The following is a 26,047-nucleotide window of genomic DNA, read 5'->3' as shown; positions in this document are numbered from 1 at the left end:
ACGCTATTGCGTATGTATACGGATATCATTTTCTACAAATGAGTCGAAAAATCGTTTTCCGGCAAAAAAATCAATACCCACTAAAAGCTTCATAACATTCTCAAACATCATTTGAACTCACAAAGTGAGATTATGTTCCGTTCGTCTTGAACTGAATACTGTAATCCCTTAAGCTTCGGAGTTTGCCGGGCGGGTACTCGGAAAAAATTGGGTCGACTCACCAGAGGGGTCTCAGAAAAACTGGGTAAGTATGAGTGACATCTACCGAATTGCTTTCTAACTTAATTATGAGTAAAGGCCTCTTGAGACTCCTGTACTATATTATTGGCACGCTTAGACAGATGAGCGTGACGTTCATCCTAAAACGAGTCTCTTTTATTTCTTTGCCATTAATGCAGTAAAGCCAACCAACAGACATGGCTATGATTGGCGACTATGTTGCAACTGTTACGCGCTGGGATTCAGGATAAATAAAATTCCACCAAAGTAAAAACTAAAAACTGTATTCAACACTTAGAGCACTTAAAAGACTTCACAAACTGACTGACTGCGTGCCATCTCTGCAACGCTTTTATTGCCGACACATCCCTAGAATTATCGAAAATATTCCACACATCTCTAGCATTGTGTTTCCGTTATCTGACAATAGATGGCGTTGTACTTCTCGAGCACTTCTAAGTGCTTCTAGGTCCTTTGATATTCGTTCAACTAGTCGGCGATAGATGGCGTAACTTTTACCGGCGTAACACAACGATAGGTATTGTCACGTAACTTCATAACTGAATGTTATTTGGTTATTAGTCGTAAGTGTAGGTTTTAAAATGACCTGCATACCTAGTGGTGAGCGGATTCAGTTGCTTCTGGATCTCACTAATCCCTTGTTCGAAGCGGCATATGGCATAGCGTTCAACAAATACCAAAATAGACATTCTGGAGCCGAATGCTCCGTGTCAGAAATCATCTCCTTAATACGCAACATGGATGAACATAGTGATCCCGGATAATAACCTGCTCCGCTAGCGAAAGGTAAATAGAACATGAAATATAATTAAATACCGTCATTCTTATTAACAAAGTTCGCCTGATTTCAACCTTAACTCATATACTTCACCATTGTGAATGTCTCCACTTTAACAATAATTTAACCATCTCAGTATATGCTTAAACCATAAAGTATCATTACATATTTTAACTAAGAATATGTAAGCTGGCGCCCTGAACTACTTCTTATCAGCATGGCACGCCCGGTTACTTTAAATCCCAGGAAAATCCATTAAAATTTTAATCAATTCGGTAACCGAAAACTTCGTATTTCCAATCCTCTAAAAGTAATCCTTAAAGGATTCATGTAATTTCAATCCAGTATTATGTACTACAGACTGAGTGGTTCAAAGGTTTACGATGACGTAATGAAAAATGCTTGATGTATATATTTTTTATATGATAGGTCCTTCAATTTATTTGATACAAGCCACAGCCTATCCGCTGGCCTTATGACTGATTTTAACGCTACATATTAATATTGTTCATTTTGTTTTTCATAATTATTCCTGAGCTACTTTTTTGGAACGAAGTTCCTTATGGGACGATGCGAAGGGATACCCTAACCGGGAAAAAGTGTCCGTAACGTAAGATTTTTTTTTAGTAATGCACACAGTGTACGACTTAACTTTGTAATAACGTACAAATTAGTAATGCACACAATGTACGACTTAGCTTTATAATAACGTACAAAAAATAACATATTTTTTTATCATTAATGGACCACAGTCTCAGAGGGTTCGTTTGCGCAATACACTAACTCTTATGCAAACAACCGTGAATGAAGTGTACCACAATAAGTTCGCACGTTACCGAATGACCATGGGTTGTTGCGAAACCTCCAGTTTTATTTTCTTTTACCTCGAATAGAACTTAAAATTAATATTTTTATAATAAGGAACTTCGTTCCTATCCGGTGTCCCACGACATCACACATCTTTTTTTATTGTCAAACAGGCAGACGAGCATACGGCCCACCTGATGGCGAGTGGTTACCGTCGCCCATGGACTTCAGTAATGCCAGGGGCAGAGCCAAGCCTTTGCCTAACGCTAAACTCAATATAACGGTTTTCCTACCGAACGAAACGCATTAATGCTTCGCGGGATTATTAAGTAGGTCTGTGGTATCTACCTGTACGCGATCACAAAACGCTCTACCCTCCCCTGTGTCTTATTGATATATATTTTTTTACTGGTGGTAGGACCTTTTGTGAGTCCGCACGGGTAGATACCACCGCCCCTCCTATTTCTGCCATGAAGCAGTAATGCGTTTCGGTTTGAAGGGTGGGGCAGCCGTTGTGACAATACTGAGACCTTAGAACTATATCTCAAGGTGTGTGGCGCATTTACGTTGTAGATGTCTATGGGCTCCAGTAACCACTTAAAACCAGGTGGATTGTGAGCTCGTCCACACACCTAAGCAATAAATAAATAAAAATAATAATATATATTTCTATAATTATATAGACGACGATTAAAGTAACGTTAATGACAGTTTTAGTTTGAGGATGCCGTTAACGGTAGAATCTGGGTTGCTTGAAATAAAAAACAGTTATTTTAGAAAGTATCCTTGGTAAAATTACGATGTAGCAAAGGATAGTACATTTTTACAATATGATAGTGCAAAAGGTAATATATTTTTATCATAGTAAGGCTCGAGATCCTTGTCGAAACACCGTCTCATATCATTGGAATACGCACTGTAACTTCATGAGAGTAGATAGGGCTGGAATACCAATCGAAGTGCCGTACAAACACAACATACATAATTTGGTAAATATATTATTTAAATAGATAGAATAAAGTTGAATCTTTTTTCATAATTTGTTATCAAACATTAAGCAAATAAAATTCACTGTTTATTTTCTTATCTAAAATGTTCGACATTGTATGTATATTTTCTTATCACTAATTATTTAATTTGAAATATGAATTTCGAATTTGAATTCATTGCCTAGCATAATCTTGATCTACTCCATGATTATAATCATAGCTGCATAGCATTGAGTTATGCCAAAATGTTTAGTTTGTAAGCTAAGAACGCCAGACACTCGTAATAAAGCTTATGTAATTGCAACATAAAAATACACTGGTACGAAGGTATTAAATAAAAAGTCTTTACATCGGATAATGTCTGGCCGTGTCTCATCCTAAGCGTGGGGGGTAAGGGGTATAGCCAAGGGTATCGACCTGCGCCATCACGGGTCGTTCACCCCTCGCCCCTCGTAGCGGCCTACGCTGTAGAATCGTAGCGACGTAGCCGTTCCTTATATCCGCGGCTCCTTGATATTAAGCTTTTGTATTCCCTGTTGTATACGTAGCGATCGTGTTTTGAATTTAGGCGTCTTCCAAAGCGACTAGTTTTCAAATTGCTGTATTTTAAAACTATCTCCTAAACTAAAATATTCATTTCAAATAGATACTTTATGAATATAAATGCAATGAATACAATAAAAGAATTATTGTAATAAAGTTTATTTTACCTTTTTATTAGTCTATTTGACGACGCCTTTACAAAGGATTTTCGGTTGGATTCCTATGTATGATTCGTATGTACGTACGTACCGTATGGTATTATTTTAGTGTATGTACGTACGTAATATTTTTTACAATTTTTGTCTTTCTGTCTAGCTGTTTTTCTGTCTTCTGTTTGTTCCGGCTAATCTCTAGAACGGCTAGACCGATTTTGACGAGACTTTCACTGATAGGTAGCTGATGATATAAGGAGTAGCTTAGGCTACTTTTTTTAGACTAGATTTGACCCGCGGTGTCACCCGCGGTACAACACCAACCGTAACATCGCGGGACTCAGCTATCAATAATAAAATTTAATGTTTTCGAAGCGAAACGAGGGCAGGTCGCTTACTATAAATAAATAGATATCTACAAGAAAAATCTTAACACTAAAAACGTTTGAGAGGTTTTTCAAAAGTCTAATTTCAGAATATTCCTACAACACATTTCAACGTAATTCGAGCTCTGCTTATTGTTATTTAGCGAGGTGTAAAGATGCGAGATATTATTTTTGATCTCCCTTTGTTTAACGAAATCAAAAGACTTGTATTTTGTATTTTAATTTAAAACGCCATTCATTCAGATGAAAGATTAATATTTTTTATATTTTATATTTTTTATGTTATTGCAATCTTCATCATCATTCCCAAGATGTCTAATATTGGACAATGGACTGTTACCACGATCTCGTTGTCTCTCAATAAGATAAAAAACTTTCTATGATTATGGCTAAAGACGAATTATAAGTTTAAAAAATTAGAAGTAGCTTATGTTAGCGCTTAAAGATTAAAATAACATGGATACGTTCTGGTAAGGAAAATAAATTGCGAAGGTACGTACGTGGGTAGGCTAGGCTTTGTTGTGACTGACCCAGGCTGATAATATTGCGGGGAGCACGTGCTTTGCCTCGAGAAGGTCAAAAATTGCCATCAAATGAAAATAGTCCGGTTCATGAATTGCAGTGGTGAGTTTATTACAGAATCACCGCTCCATTTCCCCACTTTCGCTTTGAGGAATGCTCATCAAACATACTGTATGAACACTTTATTTTTCCATTAGAAATTAATCTGTCTATGTAATAAAACATAATTAAAAGTATATTCTATCAGTACTCAATATAGTAGGGTTATATGTGGAATACTATTATATTAGTGGGGGGGGGGGAATTGGCGATAGGAGGGAGCTACTCCTCTGAACACAAAAATATCAGAATAAACCATGAAAATGTTATCGACCATTTCCACGTCTCATAAATCCGAAAGGGAATGCTATTCTCAATCACGACAAATTGAACAATAATTGGTCGTTAACAGCCAATAGCTGCTCCCTTTGTTCCAACGTAATTCCCTATTACCTAAGCCGTATTTAGGACTTGATGTAGCAAAATAATGTTTTAATATTTTATAAGTTACTAACTGTAGCCGTCCGCTTCGCTAGGCATTTAAAATTAACATTATTATTTCTCACCCCCGCAAAGATTCTCATAATTAACGCCCCCGCAAATGGTGTAAGGAGTCCAACACTCATATAAAGTATCCTCCTATCCATTAAGTACATGTATTTTCTACATGAATACAAAGTTTCAAGTCAATCGGATGCATGGTTCAGTAGTTATAACGGAACATCCGTAAAAAGTACTGTAGATTTATATATTAGTATAGATTTTTTCTTTGAGTTAAAGTAAGTAAATAGGAAGGACCAAAACCATTTAACTTGTCGTAAAAGAATTCAGGAACGGCCAATATTAGGTTTATTTGATCTTGTTGGCTGACGAGCATACGACCCACCTGATTGAGTGGTTACTGTCACTCATGGACGTCAGCGATGCCAGGGACGGAGTCAAGCCGCTGCCTACTGTTAAGTACTCTTCACAAGCCTCATTTGAAGAAGGACATGTCATAGCGCTCGGGACACCCCGTGGAGGGGGGAGCTCATTCCAAAACCGGACGGTACGTGGCAAAAGAGATCTCTGAAAACGCAATGTGGATGAGCACAGTAGTATGAAAGAACTCTACTTCGGTGGCGGGCGGTGGAATGATGCGATACTTATAAATACCACAAAGTCAATATTTCCACCAACCGCAGGGTCGAAGTACAATGATTGTTTTGAAACAACGGCTATCGTAGCCACCGGAACGCTCGGCTGCTTTTAAATGGGACTGTGTTGCTTAGTCACCTCGCCAGTAATAACATACGTATTTTACGTATTTTATGACAGTCAATGTCATACATTTTTTTATATAGCGTAAAAGTAGTTCGTGTATGCAATCTATCCAGTATCGAAGTGTAGTAGTATCGGGTAACTCTGAATCTATACTGCAATATTCTCCAAAGATGCTCAACTTCTCAAATTAATTATTGATTCAACGAATAATACATTCATGGCCTTCTGATACTTTATAAAGTTACACTTCTATCATATGAGATGAATACACTCTATTATTCTAGTTTAGGGAAATAGATGAACAAGCAGATTAGACGCGTCTGTGGCCAGTGACGGTGATCAGCTGATTGGTCAAAAAGTTATTGACCCTATTGAACATGTTTGGTATTGACGAACAGTTATAGTTATTATTAATCTCGTTCTAGTATCCACAACATACGATAAAATCCTATCTTTGGATCGATAGAGATGGAACAAATTGTTGTACCTCATACCGCGAGTGCAAGTGTATCTATAATTGTTTATCTTTCTATCAAAAGAAGCATTTTGGTTTCAAAATTTAACAATAACCGTTTCCGTTCTGAAATTTTCTCGTAAATAATTAAACTATCAAATTAATTTAGCTTAACGAATCAAAATCTACTGTCAACTGAAATTAGAAAATGATATATGAAATACAAAGCACTCAACGCTCGCTGTCCCTGTCACTCAAATACAAAACGTAACAGAACCGACAGGAACAAAAATATTTACCTGTGTCGAAATTGAACTTATTATTGTTCTATGTATATTTTTAGATAGATAGGTTGTTCGTTATAATGACAGCCCGAAGGCCGTCGCGACTACAAAATGACAGGTTATTCTATTGTCATTTGAAACATCACGCATACACTAACTACTACTCCTGATCACCGAGCTAGTCGGATGGTTAGGTTTTTTTTTTTTTTTTTTTTTTTTATTCCGTGCTGGAGGCGTGGTCTCGCCGCTTGGCGGACCCGTCGGCCGGCCTCCGTACCGTCGAGGCGGTCCGCCCGGTTCTCGCGGACTGGGTGGGCCGCGACCGCGGATGCCTCACCTTCCGGCTGACGCAAGTGCTTACCGGCCACGGATGTTTCGGCCGGTACTTGCATAAGATAGCCGGAAGGGAACCGACGGCGCAGTGCCACCACTGCGCTGACCGCGACGAGGAAGACACAGCGGAACACACATTGGCGCGTTGCTCTGGATTTGACGAGCAACGCGCCGCCCTCGTCGCGGTCATTGGAGAGGACCTCTCGCTGCCGCGCGTCGTGGCTACGATGCTCGGCAGCGACGCGTCCTGGAAGGCGATGCTCGACTTCTGCGAGTCCACCATATCGCAGAAGGAGGCGGCGGAGCGAGAGAGGGAGAGCTCTTCCCTTTCCGCACCGATCCGTCGCCGTCGAGCCGGGGGCCGGAGGCGGGAATACGCCCGTACGTCCCGGCCCCTGTAGGTGGCGGCCTCCCCCCGGTGAAGGTCAAGGGGCGACCTGAGGGGGTGAGGTCGCGCGGCGCGCTACCAGCACTCTAGCGCGCTGCCGTGGAGTGATTAGAGCGACCGGTCGACGGTGTATCGCGTCCCGACCCGGCAGGCTGGTTCTGGTCCAGCGGGGTATTCCGGGACACCAGCGGCACCGTCTGGGCGGCCCGACGGGCTGCCGTACCGAGACGGCCGACGTTTCAGAGCCTTCGATTCGCCTCGAAGGCTCCGTCGGCTGGGCGTCCTTGGGGTGAGCCGCGCCGTCTGGTTGTAGTGTTGACCGCGGTAGCCCCCCTACCTCATCCGGGTTCTGACCTCGGAGGGGATCGGACGTCGGGTGTAAGAGTGCAGGGGAGTCGTTTAGTGGGTGGGCTCTAAAATCCTTGGGCCCGCGGTCTGCTCACAACACCATGCAGATCGTTGAGTCTCACATACCCCGCGCGCCCCTTTTGCGCGGGGACCTCGTAGGAGGTTCGGCCCTCTACCCGAAAAAAAAAAAAAAAAAAAAATAAAAAGGTTTTTTTTTATTGCCCTTGTAGGCAGAAGAGCACACGGCCCACCCGATGGTGAGTACTTACCGTCGCCCATGGACTTCAGCAATACCAGGGGCAGAGCCAAGTCGCTGCCTACCGCTAAATACTTAATCCACAAGCCTTGTTTGAAGAAGGACATGTCAAAGGTCGGTTTCACACGGCATTGGTAGGGCCCTAAAATTCCTTGGACCCGCGATCTGCTCCGAACACCTGCAGATCGTTAAATCCCACATACCCCGGGCGCCCCCTAGGTGCGGGGACCTCGCAGGAGGTTCCGCACCTGCCCTACGGTAGATTTTTATTCGTGTAAAAATGAATCAGTCTTCACACAGTTGATAGACACTCTGTCTCGTTCATATACTATACGCCACTGCAAGCCAAATACGTTAATAGATCATTCAATTTCCTTGACAAGTCCGTTGAGTATTCGTTTGAACGCATAAGCGGTGCACGATTTGAGTACAAACGACATGTGAACGGTTCTATACTATACTATACACACTATACACAATGTACGTATGTGCCACTATTCATTCGTTAAGGCGTATACTGCAAATAAACGTGCAGGACAGTGCCGTGTGAACCCAGCTTTAGTGAAACCGTCTGCCGCGGGCTCGGGGTTCGATTCTCGATCGGAATTAATATGTTTACCATAGATATAGTATTTTCTTCGGTACTCGCGAGTCGGAGACATAATTAAGACTATTTTAACCGTAATTAAGCGTTCTTCTTCTTATTGTAAAATATTATTTCCGGTGTTTGGAATACTTTTTAAACTTTTAGTTTTCGTGTTTACGGACCACTGATCGGAAATAGTATGATGGCAATAAAAAACGTGACATTAAGCCGTAAAATTTTTAATTTATTACAGATATCTGATATTATTCAACATAGGAACAAAACATACTTTTTAATATATTATTGACACAAAATATCCTAAGGGTCCTAATTAAAACCATAGCTTTGCCATTGAAAGCTAGCAAATACATGGCCCACCGAATGGTAAGCATTTACCGTTGCTCACGGATATCAGCAACGCCCAGGGCGCAGCCAAGCTGCTTCCGACCGCTATTAGGAGGTCGCTTAACGTAGAAGATTTAATCAATAAAATCATAAACCCAACAAGCTTTGCCTTAGCCAGAAAATATCATGATTAATTAGAAAATAAAATAACATTGTATATTTTCTCGAAATGGCTCATCCCAAAATGGATTTCGGCTACAATGTATTTTTTACGTCGGACATTAATCACGGCCTGTCCCGTTGAGGTTAATTAATCACTCGGAAGGGCCGAGGGTTGAGCCCTGTCGATACCACGCCAACCCCGCCCTCCGCACTCTGATAGGATTTCCTCAATCATCACTCGTTTAGTCTCTTATAAAACAATTTTGTGAAATGTTCCTCCCAACACGGCGCTCAACTACCGTGGAAATGATTTTTTCATCTAGATGTGCCGACGAGCCATGAACTCCAACATCGTGCCAAGTCTAAAGTGAAAATAGTAGTTGCTGGGCACGTTGTGAACCCGCACAGGTTTGTTCCATACTGTTCTATTTCAAAAAAATGAAAAATCATAACAACAATTCATAACACCAATTAAAAAAATTCAACCTCACTTCCTAAGGCGTGCTTCATTCAGATCTATAAGCTTACATGACTTAGCTTAGCACCAGGTAGACCGTATACCTGTGCACCCATCAATACAATAAATAAAAAAGTTAAACCGGAATAAGTTCTGTTGTTACATCGTTAAATGTACGAAATAGACCCAATATTTAAAACTACACGTTCGCCTACTGTGACTTAGATATACTATGTCTATAACTTCAGTACGAATGCAAGCATTAAGTTGACAAGGTTCGCAATATCGCGAACGGTATGGTAGCTTAAATAAGCTGCTATTTAAATAAAAGTCTACGTAAATATATCGGTAGGGCTCAGAGGCGAAGACGTGGAGACCTCATACTGGACGTTGTAAAGGGGGCAGACAACCAATGAGGTGAACGGGACGACCTGGTCAAAAAATGAGCTCCCCTCCATGGTGTTTCCAGGGCGATATATGTCCTTCTTCAAATGAGGCTTATGGAGAGTACTTAATGGTAGGCATCGGCTTGGCTCTACCCCTGTCATTGCTGACGTCGATGGGCGACGGTAACCACTTACCATCAGATAGGCCGAATGCTCGTCTACCTACAAGGGAAATAAAGAAAAAAAGACCTACGCTCAGCATTGCGTGGATACAGGTTCAAGAAAAAGTTAAGTGTGTAAATTAAAATGTACAACTTATTGCTGACTTTGCTTTACGTCGATAATCCTCAATGTTGAGGCTCGTGGCCTCCTCTAATAACTTTCTACTGGATTATCCATGTGTATTTTCCCAAGGAAGCCTCATTTAATAAAGACTCTAGATCAGATGACTATGGCTAATTATATGACAAAACAACGATTTCTTGAAACTATTCAATCCCCGTATATTCTACGCTGATAGTATTATGAAAAAAGCCTTCCCGGGAACACCAAAAACAACAGAATCAAAATTCGTTCACAATAGGATTCAACAAACATATACACAAGATTTTCAATACAGCGGCATCCATTAGATACTTAACGCCCACTGAGCTTCTCGCCGGATTTTCTCAGTGGGTCGCGTTTCCGATCCGGTGGTAGATATTGCGAAGCTAGGACCACCAGTGTTAGCAACACTCCCAGTTTGAGCCCCATGAGCTCACCTACACGTCAGAGAGAAGTTGAAAAAGCTTCTCAAGGCTATCAGCATAGATAAGGGAAAAAAAAGATACTTAACCGACCCGAACACTAAAGCATCATGTCGATAAAGCAACTTATACCGCCAACTATTAAAAACTTATAGAGCTCATAGATAACGATAACTCTTTGTCATACATTAAAAGAATAATTTGCAATAAAAAATACTGTGATTATAAATTGAGATAAAAATCGTATACTATCTTTCAAATTGTACCAAAATACACGCAGTGTGCGAAGTTTCATTGAAGCCGGTTAATTATTTGAGAAGTTCATCGCGGACAAAATACCTGACACGAAACTTTTATGACATATAAATATATTATATATTATATTTTAAATATATTATATATTATATTAGCTGACCCGGCAGACTTCGTAGTGCCTCAATCGATAAATAAAAGACCTAAACCTTTGTATAAAATAAACTTAAAACAAACAAAAGGAATCCGTCCGACGCCGACGGGGGACACATCAAAAGGAAAATAAAATTGTAATTTTTAATTAATTCCGAGCGTTTTCATATTTATCTACCTTTGAAACCTTCTCTGGACTTCTACAAATAATTCAAGACCAAAATTAGCCAAATCGATCCAGCCGTTCTCGAGTTTTATCGAGACTAACGAACAGCAATTCATTTTTATTTATAAAGAAGAAGATATAGATTTTTAATATATATTATATTTTTAATATATAAAATAAAATTATATATAAATGAAAATAGGTTTTTGAATAGATGTCCGATTGCTTATTGAAATACAGTTTACAAAATTTCCAACGAAATAGCGCCTATCTCAGAATCGGTCAAGAGCATGATTCAGTGGTTCGCATATTAGGTCACAATACAAAACGTACTCATCGGAGCGAGTAACATCCAATGAACATATTATATTGTTATCGAATTTATCTTTCTGTGAAGTTTAGATAATTATGTGTTAGTTCAGGCGTCAGCCACAGTCGCACTGCAGCCACCATGAGGGCTACCAAGGTGGTGGTTCTCGTCGTAGGATCGATCGCTTTACTGGGACTAGTTGCAGGTAAATACATAATAGGTTGGGAAAAAGTTTCCTCGCATTTTTTAAGAAAATTCACAACATTTTTTAATCTAGTTTATTTACATTTAACTAAAGTATGTAGGTACCATTTTGTTCGATAACTTTTTGCCATCTTGTAGGTAGGGACATGATCCCATTGGTATAGACATTTTGGGGCAATCCTCTATGGTACGAAAAATAAATAAAAATAACCTAATTTGAATTTGGAATTATCTTCTTTAAACGTTTAATGACACCAAAGCTAGCCAGATACAAACAGTATAGCCCAAGAGATTTTATTACAAGTTCATACATACTATAATGCGAAAAGACTTTTTCCCCAACCTATTACATATATTTAATACAATTATTCTTGTGCTTCATTTCATTGTTATATCGATAATAATAGAACATACTTGCATTATTACTTTTATTATGGATAAGTGCTTGCCTAATTTGTTTTTATTCTTTTTTTCGATGTCTAAATTTAATGAATGAACAAAGATTGAGTTCGAGGTTGGCACACTAAATTGGTAAATAAGTAAAACTTGCTGTCCAAAAAAAGTCCTTAAACATGTTTTAAATTTTCCCAGGATTCATCACATGGGTGGTATTATCAAATCAAAATGCGCCAACTCCACCTCCTACTGAAGTCATAGAGTTGGACTGGTGGAAGAATTGCGTTCTTTACCAAATCTACCCTAGATCCTTTAAGGACAGTGATGGTGATGGCATTGGTGATTTAAAAGGTACATATTTACTATATTCATTATTAGAATAAAATAATTCCGTGTATTACTAATGAATTATGGATTTAATCTCTCGACTCGAAAGGTGGCGTTACATATGATGCTTAAGTTAGACACTGTTATCAAGTCTATTTCTGCTGCTTTTTTTTCATCTTTTTTTAGCTTAGATGTGTGGACGAGCTGACGGCCCACATGATTTTAAGTGGTTACCGGAGCCCACAGACATCTAGGTATAACGTAAATGCCGCCATCCTTCAAACCGAAAAGCGTTACTGCATCACGGCACATATAGGCAAGGTGGTAGTACCTACTCGTGCGCACTCATAAGAGGTCCTACCACCAATAAAAATGCTGTGCTAAATCATGTGTGTTACATAGTTTGTGAGGGTAATAGCAAAGATTTGATTGGATTTCGTTGAAGACAAGGTTATTCGTCTTAAAATCATGGCGAAACCCGTGCTAGTTGTAGCTCGGTCGCTGACCATACCAAGTATTTTATCAGATCATTCAAAAAGTATCGGTAGTATGCTCTTTAATCTCATTTTACTAACATAATTGTTAAATACTAGCCGTACTCGCCCGCTTCGCTGCGCATTTAAAATTAACATTATTATTTATTGTCATTATTATTAGGTAGTCCAACACTCATATAAATATTAGCCTATCCATTAAGTACATGTATTTTCTACATGGATACCAAGTTTCAAGTCAATCGGGTGCATGGTTCAGTAGTTATAACGGGACATCCGTAAAAACCACTGTAGATTTATATATTAGTATAGATATAGATTACCATTTCTATAGTTTCACTGAGCTTTCTCAGCATCAATTTGGAAGTAATTGTAGGATCGCTTGTACGGTCTCCTATGATATTTTCCAAGAAATTCATCTAATCTTTAAAAACCTTTAAAAACATACAATACTTTTGCGATCGCCACGGCCACTTAACAAGACACGAAACAACATAGGCTACTACAGCTCTAACCTGCAGCTTTGACCTTCCATGCCACTGATGGATGTCATTACGTCTATCAAACCTCGACATCTAAATGTATTATAATAATTATTGTTTCCTGTCACTATCGGTTTTGTAATTTACGTGATTGATGTAAAATGTTTATTTAAATAATAACGTTGTTTTGATAGTTCCAGGTTGAAAGACCTTGGTGATTTCATGTTTTGGTTGACCTTAACAGGCGTGTACGCTACAGCTTTAGATATTATAATGATTGGACGAAAAACTCCCGGTCAATCTCTAAGAAAGACTGGCGAAAACTAAGACTTCGAAAACCTTGCACGCAGCAGCTTGAAACAAAAACCTAGAGATTTTGTCTTAACACTGATACAGCTAAAATTATTTCTCCCTGCTTTCATTTTCCCTTTAACCTTCCCGGCATTATTAAATGTGAGATTAAGTTCTATATTATTATGTTCTTATTATGTTTTATATTGTGTATCTACCTCGTCTTATCAGCATGTCGCAAGAACTTTTCATTCGTGACCTTACTGATCTTAAAAGCTGGGATAACTGGGAGAGTATAGCCTTCATCCCGGTTGATTTGGAACTAATTTCAACGAGCCCTGCAACTAATACTAGCGACGGTATTGGACAATTGAATAACCAATATAATCGTACAAATGTACCAGATTCTTAGATCGTTATGCGTAAATTAGTATCGTCTTTCTAACACTATCCAGTTCTGATCGGGTGAGCTTAGTTATGCAGTCATACGGTCTTCTTCAACGTCAAACTTCAACTTAGTGTCTCAGTACAGGAGGTGACACCAGATGCACCGAAGACTCGTCTTTAACTAGATCAATCATAGTTTCGCCTGAATAAATCCTTCTCTCAACTAAATTTCGTATATTGTATGCAAAGTATGTATATTACCATATAAATCAGTTAGTTATATATTTCATATTATATGTAAACGGTATATATCTGATTATTGTATGTATATATTTTCTACAATAACATATTGTCCATAGTACACCGCAACATAACTGCTATATTTTTTACGTTTTCAAGAATTTCTGTAAATTAAACGGTTGTCTGGAAGAGATCGCTTTTAGCGATAAGACCGCCTATTGTACAAATGTATCTGCTTTTTGACTGTTTTTGTAAATTATGTTTTGGTGTGCAATAAAGTGTATTCTCTCTCTCTCTCTCTCAACTAAATTTCAGCTTTAATAAAAAGTCCAACTCACTCACCGCCTATATTTTCTTATTTGGTCATCTTCAAATATATTTTTCATCGTTTGTTGTGATTACCATGTGCAATAACAATAATGTAATTCCCCAGGTATTATCAGCGAATTAAAGCACTTCGTAGATGCAGGCGTGGATGCTATTTGGATGTCTCCGATATTCGAATCCCCCATGGTCGACTTCGGGTACGACATCAGTAACTTCTACGATATACACTACGAGTACGGTACTATGGAGGACTTTGAAGAGCTTTTAGATAAAGCTCATGAGCTTGGTGAGTGCTTTATTACAATTAAAACTGTTCGTTTACATAAAATTACCAACTCGTCTTTTCGCATTAAAAGTGTACAATTTCCAAAAATATTCGAAATTGAGTTAATATGCGGAATCATTTGGTATCACTAGTATTTTTCTCATAAATACTGTCAAAAGAACGTAGCTTAGTTTTAGTTTTTTCTTTTTTAGTTTACCTATGTTTTGACAGTAGTCAAACACATAATTTTATCAAAATCAGTAGTGCCATTAGATAATGGAGCTATTTTTAATAATTTTCAACAGGGCATTAACGCTAGCGGCCTTGCATTTATCTACATTTTGTATCTAATGAATAATATTGATTGTTTGCATGTTCATAATTAGTGTGTGTCACATATGTCTTATCCGATTGATCGGAATCTTGGTACAATTGTTGTTAGCGCATTAGGGAATTTTTGAGTCTTCGTAATGTCAACCCAAGACCAGCGAATAATTCTAAGAAATGGGTCAATTCCCTTTTACTAGCGATTGTCAGAGTAACTCATTAGTCTGCACATAATATAAATTAATCTAATGTTCATTAAACAGCTTTCTCCAAAATAATTTTAATGCATTATTTCAATAATTTAATATCCGATACTCTAAATACTGTATATTTATTTTCATGAAGAAGCAAAGTAGTTATAATGAATTTAAAAATTATAAAATATGCTCGAATGTGATCGGTAAATTATAAAAAGCCCCCAAGTAGTTTAAATGAGTACAAAGCAGTCGAGATAACAAATCAATTAATTCATAGATTATTATCTTAATGTTTCCTTTTTATTGCAAATATGATTAAATTAATCCTCTTCACGCGTATATAGTAAGTACATAATCATCGGTTTTATGATAAAAGAATCAAGGTGATATTTTTAATGGTTTTTTATCGTTTATTTTGAAGTAAAGAGTATTAATTAGGTGTAGAGCGAAATGGTAGATAGTAGTTGTAGAGTCCTAGCATGTGTTCATGAATCTTCTGATAAATAATTTTGCGATGGTCCTTTGCCTATGTATGAACTGGGAGTATTACGAATAGTAAGGAATATTGCGATAGCTGTATTTCTACTATTATGATTTCCAAGATAGCTGTTTTTACTGGGGGTAGGACCTCTTGTGAGTCCGCGCGGGTAAATACCACCACCCTGCCTATATTTTTGCCGTGAATCAGTAATGCGTTTCGGTTTGAAGGGTGGGGCAGCCGTTGTAACTATACTCGAGAGCTTAGAACTTATATCTCAAGGTGGGTGGCGCATTTGCGTTGTAGATGTCTATGGGCTCCAGTAACCACTTAACACCAGGTGGGCTGTGAGCTCCTCCACCCATCTAAGCAATAAAAAAAACCATCTTGCCCATTTATGTTTCGAGTCAAACATTTATTCCACTTTAACACATTCAAATCAATACTTGTAGTGCTGTCGGGGACTCCGCTAAATAATCTGCATTGTCTGCAAATGTGTGGTGGGCTACAGTAGCAGCACCCCATCTCATAATCCCATGCGTGCGGTAAAAACCGATACGGCGAAGCATGGGCAACAACATTCTCTGTGTATTAAAGCAGTGTACCACGATCGCCAACCTACATATGGTAGACCGGCGCGAGTGTATTTCCGGGCAGAGCATGACATGGGTTCCAATGAGGCAGCTGCTATACAGTGCAATCGAGATTTCGATCCCATGTCTCGGGGTGGGAGGCGGCATCCCCGTTGCCATGTCCATACGCTCTGGTAACCGCTTTAAATCAGATGGGCCGTGAGCTCGTTTAACGATTTATGTAATAAAGCGATAGCAAAAATTCTTTAATAGGCCAAGGACGTGTCAAAAAGATATTTGCTAAGGAATGTTCACACAAATATATTGTTATATTCAATTGTTCAGTTCCTATATTTTTTTACTGCTTTTCGTATTTGATAGATAAAGTGACGTTCGGTATTTATTAATCAATCGATAAATAAAAGACCTAATTTTTTGTATAAAATAAACTCAGAACAAACAAAAGGAATCCGTCCGACGTGGGACACATCAAAGGGAAAACAAAATCGTTATTTTTATTTAATTCCGAGCATTTTCATATTTATCCACCTTTTAAACCTTCTCTGGATTTCCACAAATAATTTAAGACCAAAGTTGGCCAAATCGGTCCAGCCGTTCTCGAGTTTTGGCGAGACTAACGAACAGCAATTCATTTTTATGTACCTAGTCAGGTCATAAATTCTGTCACATGTTTAATGTAAAATAATTGAAACAAGTTTATTCATTATGTAACCATTCATATACCAAAATGAACTTAACAAAACATAGATTCTTATGATACTAAAGTTTATTCAAAATGACCTCCGTGATTTTGAATACAGGCCTTCAATCTGCGCGGTCAGTCGTCTATCGCAGCACGAACGAGGTCCATGTCAATATCGGCGGCTGCCTTAATCAAGGATGTCTTGAGTGACTCCAAATTGGGATGAGGCTTTGAGCACGCCTTTTTCTCCAAGTGTTGCCATATCTTGTAATCTAACGGATTCAAATCTGGACTGGAGGAGGGCCAGTCTTCGTGCCGGATGAAGTCGATTTCACGCGCCGCCAGCCAGTCTTGTGTGCTCTTCGCTCTATGAGCTGGCGTCGAATCTTGTTGGAATACCCAGTGCCTGTTATTGAACATGGTATGAGAAACAGGTTCCACAAGGTTCGTCAGGACTGTATTTTGATACACAACTGCATTCGTTTTTACACCTTTCTCACAAAAATGTACCTCTGTTAAGCCTCAATAAGAAACTCCCAACCATACCATGAGCGAGGATGGAAAATGACCTCGTTGGACACGCGGAATACGGTTGCTCGCTTCTTCACTACTGTGTGCGTACACCTTATCATTTTGTTTGTTGTAGCTCTCTTCTACGGTAAAAATATTTTCATCCGAAAAAAGAATTTCCCGATATTTTTTTCCCGCGTACCGCTTCAACAAAGCGCGGCGTCTCTTCAGTCTCAGATCCATTAGACGAGCATTGAAACGATGTCCTGTTTTTCTTCGATATGCCCGAAGCCCTAAGTCTTCATTTAACACCCTTTTCACCGTGGTTCTGCTTAACCCCATCTGAAGGGCCAACAGTTTCTGCTTACGTTTGGGATTTCTTTGAATTCGCGCCTTCACAGCTTTTATCACTGCTGGAGTCCTAACAGACCGAGGGCGACCACTTCTTGACCTGTCATCTACACTAGAGTCTTCATTGTCTTGTTTGATGGTACGATAAACGAATCTTTTGGTTATATTCAAATTTTTGAGTATGTTAAAAATTAGAATTGGCGCGTAACCGCAACGATGCAACGCAATAACTGCAACACGGTCTTCTTTAAGCGTCCACTCCGTATTTAAAAATGAGTAAAATTCTAAAAGTATACATTTTTATTTTCATGAACAATTCGAAATTCGAATTCAATAAACTTTTTTGTGGCCAGCATTCTAAAAGAAAAGTTTTTACTGTGTGACAATACTTATGACCTGACTAGTTATATAGATTTTACTATATTAATATGTCCTAAGCAAACACACTAAAAAATGTAATCCACCTATGATGTTAATAAACCAGTCCTCGTAGCATCCTGATCCTTGACGTAAACCGTAACTGTACATCCGTTTATCGCGCAACTTCTGAATAAATAAATAACGTTTTCTGTACATTCAAAGGGGACGCCTTTCGGTAATAATAAATAACTCGGAACGGACCTGAGGTCAAATTTAATAATTAATCTGTACCCTTCCACGCACGCACGGGACTAATCCTTGTACTGTTAATAAAATGCTTTAAAATACTCATTCTGCTTTACGAAATTTCACTCCGCGTATTATTAATTCGCCTTTTATTTAAGCTGTAATGGCTACCTACGATTTTACATCGACGTAGACTTTTCACTTTTTTAACAGACAAGACAAACTAAGGATTCAAACGTTTTTTTACTATCGACGATAAAAAAACAAATATTATGATATATCATTTATGTTCCTTAAATTAATAAAAAACAAAGCATCCTATGAAAAAAAATTAACGAATTTTTATTTTATGATCTTAATTCAATACCGAAATAAAATTTAAAGTTAGAATGCATTTCTGATCATGTTTCTTATGTAATCTTTTTTATTTTCATCAAATAATCAAAAAGCCATGTTCAAATAGTGATAGTGGTCTTGCGGCATTTAATATTAAATAATTATTGATCCGATACTATTTAAGATCTGTGTGACCAGTAAAGTCCAGCTATTACATACGACTATTTTGTAAGTTACTTATTTACTTTTTACATAGCCTGTTTCGCCTTCATACCGTCTTCAGACAAACTAAGCAGTTTTTGGGTAGATAATTTTAAAATTAAATTATAGAAAACATCATAATGTGCCTTCCCTCTTGCAAACGGAAGTTCAACCAGTTTATTGGTCAATATAGTGCCACGTTCCCTAGTTAATAAAAGATAATTGAAAGAATCTATTCTCTACCTACTACTATGTGGACACTTAGTGTATTTTAATAGTAGTAGAATAAAGGTCACCAATAATAAAAAAATGTGATTTTCCTCTTTCAAGGTCTGAAAGTTTTGCTCGACTTCGTTCCGAATCATGCTAGCAATGAGTCAGAGTACTTCATCAAATCAGAGGCAAGAGAGCCAGGCTATGAAAATTTCTTCATCTGGGCTGATCCCCTTCCAAGCCCTGAAAATCCTGGAGTCAGGCTTCCTCCTTCTAATTGGGTAAGTTTTTTTTATTTTTTTATTGTTTAGACGCGTTAGAGGGCGGGCTCTCTTCCCACTTGATGGTAAGTAGTTACCGGTGCCCATAGATATCTACAACGTGAACGCCGCCACGTACCTTAAGATATGAGTTCTAAGGTCTCGGTTTTTATAGTAACACAACAATAACTGAAAACTTTATTTCGCTTTCTTTTTTTAATGTCTTCTATTCAGCTCACCTGATGATGAGTAGTCATGGACAACCCACTTACTACAATGGGTTACAATATTGGGTTACACGCTCGACTGCGGTGAAGTTCAAGAATGAAATTTTTGCAATTACAAAATATACTAGGTATAGCTCCACCCGTAATAAAATTAAGACAAATTATAAGAATATACTTAAAATGAGAACTTACTTCATTTTACACATTGAGCACTACTTCGTGGCTTTATACTCAGATCCTTCTGCTCTGGTCAGTACAGAAAAGTTTTATGCTCGCACAATTATACGTAAAAGATGAACTAGCAAAAAATACACCAATGAATATAATATAATTATTTATGGTCAGGCGCGACTAAAATCACCATATCTCTTTTTGTCAACACTGTCGATATATAGACACAGATCTGTTATAATCCACGAATTCCACTCTCCCTCTCTTATGTTCTCAAAAAAAGTAAATGAATTCCAGGTCAGTCAGTTCGGAGGTTCGGCCTGGGAATGGAGTGAGAAACGTCGGCAGTACTATCTACACCAGTTTGCTATCCAACAAGTGGATTTCGACTTCAGAAACCCTGCAGTAAAACAAGAGATGTTCAACATCATGAAATTCTGGTTAGACAAAGGAGCTGACGGCTTCAGACTAGATGCTCTACCGTATTTGATTGAAGCTGATCCAGCTGACCACGAAGGAAGATATCCTGACGATCCACTGAGTGGTTTGTCCCAATTTGAATCCCACCAACTGGGATATACCATACCACTGTACACCAAGGATTTGATTGAATTGTATGATGTAGTATACGAATGGCGGGAGTTTTTGGATGAATACAATAAAAATCACGGCGGCGATACCAGGTGAAGAGTAACTCTTGAACCTTTCTTCGCAACAAGTTCTTATGTGGGATTCTGAGGCTGAATACCTTCGGATAAGATTCAGGCCTGCAAATGAATCTTCTATCTTATTACTCGCGGTATATCTTTACTACATCGGACGACTCTGTATTCACGTCGTGGTCTCTACAGGAATAATTGGACAACCGCTTAACCGATTTTAAGACTTTGGTCTAAGGTTCTTCATATTTGTAAAAAGCCTTATCAGTATGATCTAGCAAGGTTGATCCCAAGAAGCTAGCTGCCCTGGATACGGTGTCACGAAATTAAATTACGGATCGGTCTCAAAAATCTACTAAACATGTATTTTTCTGTTTTTTCTATCCCTTATGTGTGTTTTAGCGCACATATTCGGGGTAGCTATTTAAAGCGACTCAATGTAAAAAATTAAACTTAAATATAAATATTACACCTACCCACAAAATCAATAATAGGTTTATTTTCCAGAGTGGTGTTCTCAGAAGGGTATGCCAACGTGACCATGACTATGTTGTACTACGGAAACGAAGATGGAGCTATTGGAGCCCATTTCCCTTTCAACTTTGATTTCATCACCGATTTATCGTCGAAATCTAACGCCAGAGACTTCGTGTACATCATATTAAGGTGGTTGACTTATATGCCCTATGGTGGGATTCCTAATTGGGTGGTAAGTGTCATACTGCTTTTTTTTAAAGATGAAAAATCTCGCGTCATAACTTAATAGAAATTGCTTTAATAAGTGCTATACATAAGCAACCTTACCTAATTTTAAGCTTGACGCTTTTGTCTGTTAACTTTGGTAATATTGATGCTTTTTACGAATTTAAATAATCATAAATCCTATTTTTCAGTTTGGTAATCATGACAATAACCGAATGCCGACTCGCTTCCGTCATGACATGGTGGATGGCCTGAACATCATCAACATGCTGCTTCCTGGAGTGGCTGTCACGTACCAAGGCGAGGAGATCGGCATGAGAGACGGCTATGTCAGCTGGGAAGACACTGTAGACATAGAAGCTTGTAACCGGGGAGACCCTGACACCTACCATCTGTATTCAAGAGATCCAGCCAGGACTCCTTATCATTGGAATAATTCCACTAGCGCTGGGTTTTCAACTAGTACAAATACATGGTTGCCAGTGGCTGAAGATTACCAGGAAATTAATCTGGCTAAACAGAAAGAGACTGCTCGTAGTCACTTTAAGGTAATTAATTCATTGAAAAAAATATAGAAAGAGAGGAAAAAAGAGGTACTTGTATTTTTAAGAAACTTTTCTACCCTACTGCGTTGTATAGCATGCTATTATATTATTTGGCATATAGTTTTACGACCAGAAACCAGCCTAATGGTGACGATTCTTCATAGGGATTTTTGAGGAGGAATAAGTAAAAAATTCTAGACATAATTATGCAAGATATACATACAAGTAGTAGAAATCGAACTCTTAAAACCCCCGTTGATGCCCATCAAGGACGCATTCCTGTATCTTTAGACTAATAGCCAAAACCTCTTATCAGCTACAATCTGCTAACATAAAATTACAATTGAAACTTCTAGCATGGTACATCAAATTCAAATTCAAAATCATTTATTTCAACTTAGATGTCAGTATGACACACTTGTTGAATGTCAAAATATAAATAACAATGTTAGTTAACTCTACCACCGGTTCCAAAAAAAACCACAGTCCTGAGAAGAACCGGCGAAACAAACTCAGCGGGCTTTTTTTTGTTTTTTTTGTTTTTTCTCAAATATTTTTTCTTTAAATAAATAAAAATATTTACAATAAAGGAAAATCCAAGTCAAAAAATACAATTAAAAAATAATAATGAAAAATGAAAAGGCCAGAAGCGAACGCCTCATTCCCACGTAGTGCCATCTAGTAAATAATCCTTAACTTTACAATATGTCTTGTTACACAAACGTTCCTTGACAGTTTTCTTAAATCTATGAATGAACAGTTAGTAAGTAATTGAACGTTTAGTGGGATCTTGTTGAAAAGTTGTACACCCAGCCCCCTAAAAGAGTTGCTTATTTTCTTAATTCGAGCCGCCGGTAACGCAAGCCTATGTTTGTTCCTAGTGTTCACATTGTGCAAATCGCAGACTCTGGGGAATTCTTCAATGTTTTTACGCACGTACAATAAATTTTCAAAAATGTATTGGGACGCTAAAGTTAGAATTTTGATTTCCTTAAATTTGTCCCTCAAGGATTCCCTCGGGTGCATATTATAAATAGCACGAATAGCCCTCTTCTGCAGGATGAAAATCGTTTCAACATCGGAAGCATTGCCCCATAGCAAAATGCCATAGGACATAACACTATGAAAATAATTAAAATAAACCAGACGTGCCGTACCTTCATTAGTAAGCGTTCGTATTTTTTTTACCGCGAACGCTGCAGAACTAAGTCTACTCGCTAACTTGCATATATGAGGACCCCACTGCAGCTTGGAATCAACTGTTATACCGAGAAAAACTGTCAAATCCACAAGCTCCAGTGTCTCTCCACTTACAGTAATATTAGTGTCTACTTGTCTAACATTAGGTGTGGCAAATTTTATACATTTTGTTTTTTTGTTATTTAATAACAGATTATTAACACTTAACCAATGTACCACGCGCGAGATAGCATCATTCACATCGTCATAATCTTCCAAATGTCGTTTAATTTTAAACAATAAGCATGTATTGTCAGCGAATAATAGACCTCGTGACGGGTTTCAATAACCCCAAGACCCCCATCCTAAGACCAATTTAAATTTCTCTCTATAAGCACGCTGTTTTCTTTTTCCAGAACTACCAAGCCTTGACCAAGCTTCGTAAACAAGCTACACTCTCTCACGGAGAGTACGACATTAGGGCCCTATCAGACAGGACCTTCTACCTCGTGAGAAGTTTACCTACTCACGACACCTACGTTCTTCTCTTCAACGTTAGCGAGAGAAGAGACACGGTTGACTTGGGCCGAGTACCACATTTGACACTACCGGCTACTGTCTATGTTTCTAGTATACACTCTGCTAGATTAGCCGGGTATGTATTTTAATTCAATTTCTGGCTTTTGTAAGCATTACATTGAAAGTTTACCATATAACTGGTGGTAGGACCTCTTGTGAGTCCGCACGGGTAGATACCACCGCCCTGCCTATTTCTGCCGTGAAGTAGTAATGTGTTTCAGTTTGATGAGTGAGGTAGCCATTGTAACTATACTGAGACCTTAGAACTTATATCTCAGGGTGGGTGGCGCATTTACGTTGTAGATGTCTATGGGCTCCAGTAACCACTTAACACCGGGCGGGCTGTGAGCTCGTCCACCTATCTAAGCAATAAAAAAATAACAAAAACAAATGCATATTGGTCGCTAGTCAAGCTTCATTTTATTTGGTATTACCATCAACAGTTCGATGTGTTTAATTGAACTTCAATTGAGTTTACTACATTGAAATAGCTGAAGAAATGATTTTGTTATGTTTTTTGTTCCAAATTTTCTACTTTAAATGGCTCTCCTGTAATGTTGCAAAAATGTCGCTTAAACCAAATTTTTTTTTTTTTTTTTTTATGATTGAAGGATTACTGGTGGCCCGGAGGCCTTTCCAGTTTCACCAGGACAGGTGGGCGAGCAAAGACTCAGCCAGGAGGGGTGGGATTTGCTAACAGCTGCCCGAGCGCCTCCGAAGGAGACCTAACAACTCAAGAGTAGCTGCTTCGCGAATGAATCTACTACCGGATCGGAATCGCGACCCGCTGAGAAGATCCGGCGAGAAACTCAGCGAGCTGATTCATGGGTTAGGTTGCACGGCGAACTCTTTGTCGAGTTCGACGAGTACGGTTACCGAGGTCCCTAAGCCTGCTCCTAGAGCTGAAGGCGTCTAGTGCAAAGGTTATTGGATCTGATGGATCCGTAAGGACGTGTCTAGGGCGTCGACGGTGACTGGCTCCTGCATGATCAGGATTCGGGGAGTAGTCAGCGGCGGCTACGATAAGGCGATTATCATGACGAAACCAAATAGCCTTACACCCCTCGGTATGTGTATACTAGGATGCGCGCGTCACAGAACTTTCAACCTATTGCAGATGAAGATTAAATTGACTGACTTTTGACGTGACAACGTCTTATAATTTGATGGAGCCGGCTGCACGCACGAAAAAACACGACTCATGCGGCGTTACGTCGCTCTGAGGCGTTCCTCCATTAAGGCTTGAAGTGCAAGCGAGAGCGCGCAACGAGCGACTAAGAGGCACAATCGTCCTCCGCGTTCGGCAGCGTTCGACATCTGTCTCTCTCCTACTTGAGTGAGCGAGTGATCCATCCGCGTGAACAGCTGCTATACAATAATACATTTACATGTTTTCGTCAAGTATGAAGTACAGTGAAAAGGGAATTTGGTGTCAATTGCTTATAGCAACAATAATTGCGATAATTGAAAAATGAAACCATTCCATCAGTATTTTCTTATGACGTTGTCACGTTCAACTATCGTCAGTAAACCGACTTTACAGACAACCGATTTTTTTGTTTCAGACATGAAATTACAAGCTCGCAGTTGTCATTAGAAGCCGGAGAGGCTCTCGTTTTGAAAGCCCAACCTATATAATGTGTTCTGAATAAGGATTACGTTTTTCATATAAAATATTATATTTGAAATAATTTATTATAGTTGTAACTAAAATGTAAATAATTGTAAATAAATTACGCAGTGTACATACTCGTAAATACATTTTAAAACTGTATGTAAATGATTTTAATTTTTCATCATCATCATCATCATCCACAGCTGGACATAGGCCTCTCCCAATCTATAATTTTACATCATATGTAGATATTCAAGACAACATTACTATATACAAATGTATACTAATATTGTAGGTATGAAATCGGTAGGCAGCGGCTTGGCTCTGCCCCTGGCATTGCTGAAGTCCATGGGCGACGATAACCACTCACCATCAGGTGGGCCGTAGGCTCGTCTGCCTAGAAGGGCATAAAAAAAATGAAAGTGTGTAGGGATGTTTGTAACTAAATTAAGCAAAAATAGCTGGAAGGACTTTGATGAAATATCGTTATTATAATTATAGCCTGAATTAACATAAAAGATACTTGTTATCATGGTAAATGGTATCATTGCCGTAATATATACGACAGTGTATTATTCACTGCCCGTATTGCAGGGAGGCAATCATCTTTTTTTTCCTATTCGCTGGTAGCCTAAGGGACTATTTCAGCTACGCCCGGACGGGTAGGTGAGCTCACGGACTCAACCTGAGAGAATTTGCTAACACTAGCCCTGCAAGATTTACCACCGGATCGGAATCGCGACCCACTGAGAAGAACCGACGAGAAACTCAGTAGGCTGTATCTATGGGGTAATCAACAGTTTTAATTTAAAAATTACAACAGCTACTTTCTAAAATAATTGACATTTTGAAGTTAAG

The 26,047-nt window shown here is 38.7% G+C and overlaps 2 protein-coding genes across 2 annotated transcripts in view; one reads left to right on the top strand and one right to left on the bottom strand.

Annotated features, from left to right (window-relative positions):
• Positions 1-26,047, bottom strand: part of loaf (low-density lipoprotein receptor domain containing lost and found) — a 77,545-nt gene that overhangs the window by 32,194 nt on the left and 19,304 nt on the right.
• LOC114249498 (maltase 2) lies at positions 11,269-25,348 on the top strand. Its single transcript, XM_028183100.2, has 9 exons — positions 11,269-11,550; positions 12,141-12,296; positions 14,600-14,779; positions 19,370-19,533; positions 20,208-20,593; positions 21,077-21,278; positions 21,463-21,819; positions 23,412-23,650; positions 25,140-25,348. The coding sequence occupies exons 1-9, from the start codon at positions 11,487-11,489 to the stop codon at positions 25,210-25,212; spliced, it is 1,821 nt and encodes a 606-aa protein (XP_028038901.2). The 5' UTR covers positions 11,269-11,486; the 3' UTR covers positions 25,213-25,348.

The sequence above is a fragment of the Bombyx mandarina genome, chromosome 04, assembly GCF_030267445.1.
Source record: "Bombyx mandarina strain Sakado chromosome 04, ASM3026744v2".
NCBI lineage: Eukaryota > Metazoa > Arthropoda > Insecta > Lepidoptera > Bombycidae > Bombyx > Bombyx mandarina.
This window is presented reverse-complemented; position numbering and strand designations above follow the sequence as displayed.

Excerpts from the sequence above, each read along its gene's own strand:
- LOC114249498 (XM_028183100.2), top strand. The coding sequence starts at position 11,487 with ATGAGGGCTACCAAGGTGGTGGTTCTCGTCGTAGGATCGATCGCTTTA. Across the intron at positions 11,551-12,140 it reads TTTACTGGGACTAGTTGCAG|GATTCATCACATGGGTGGTA; the intron begins GTAAATACATAA and ends AAATTTTCCCAG. Across the intron at positions 23,651-25,139 it reads CACTCTGCTAGATTAGCCGG|ACATGAAATTACAAGCTCGC; the intron begins GTATGTATTTTA and ends TTTTTGTTTCAG.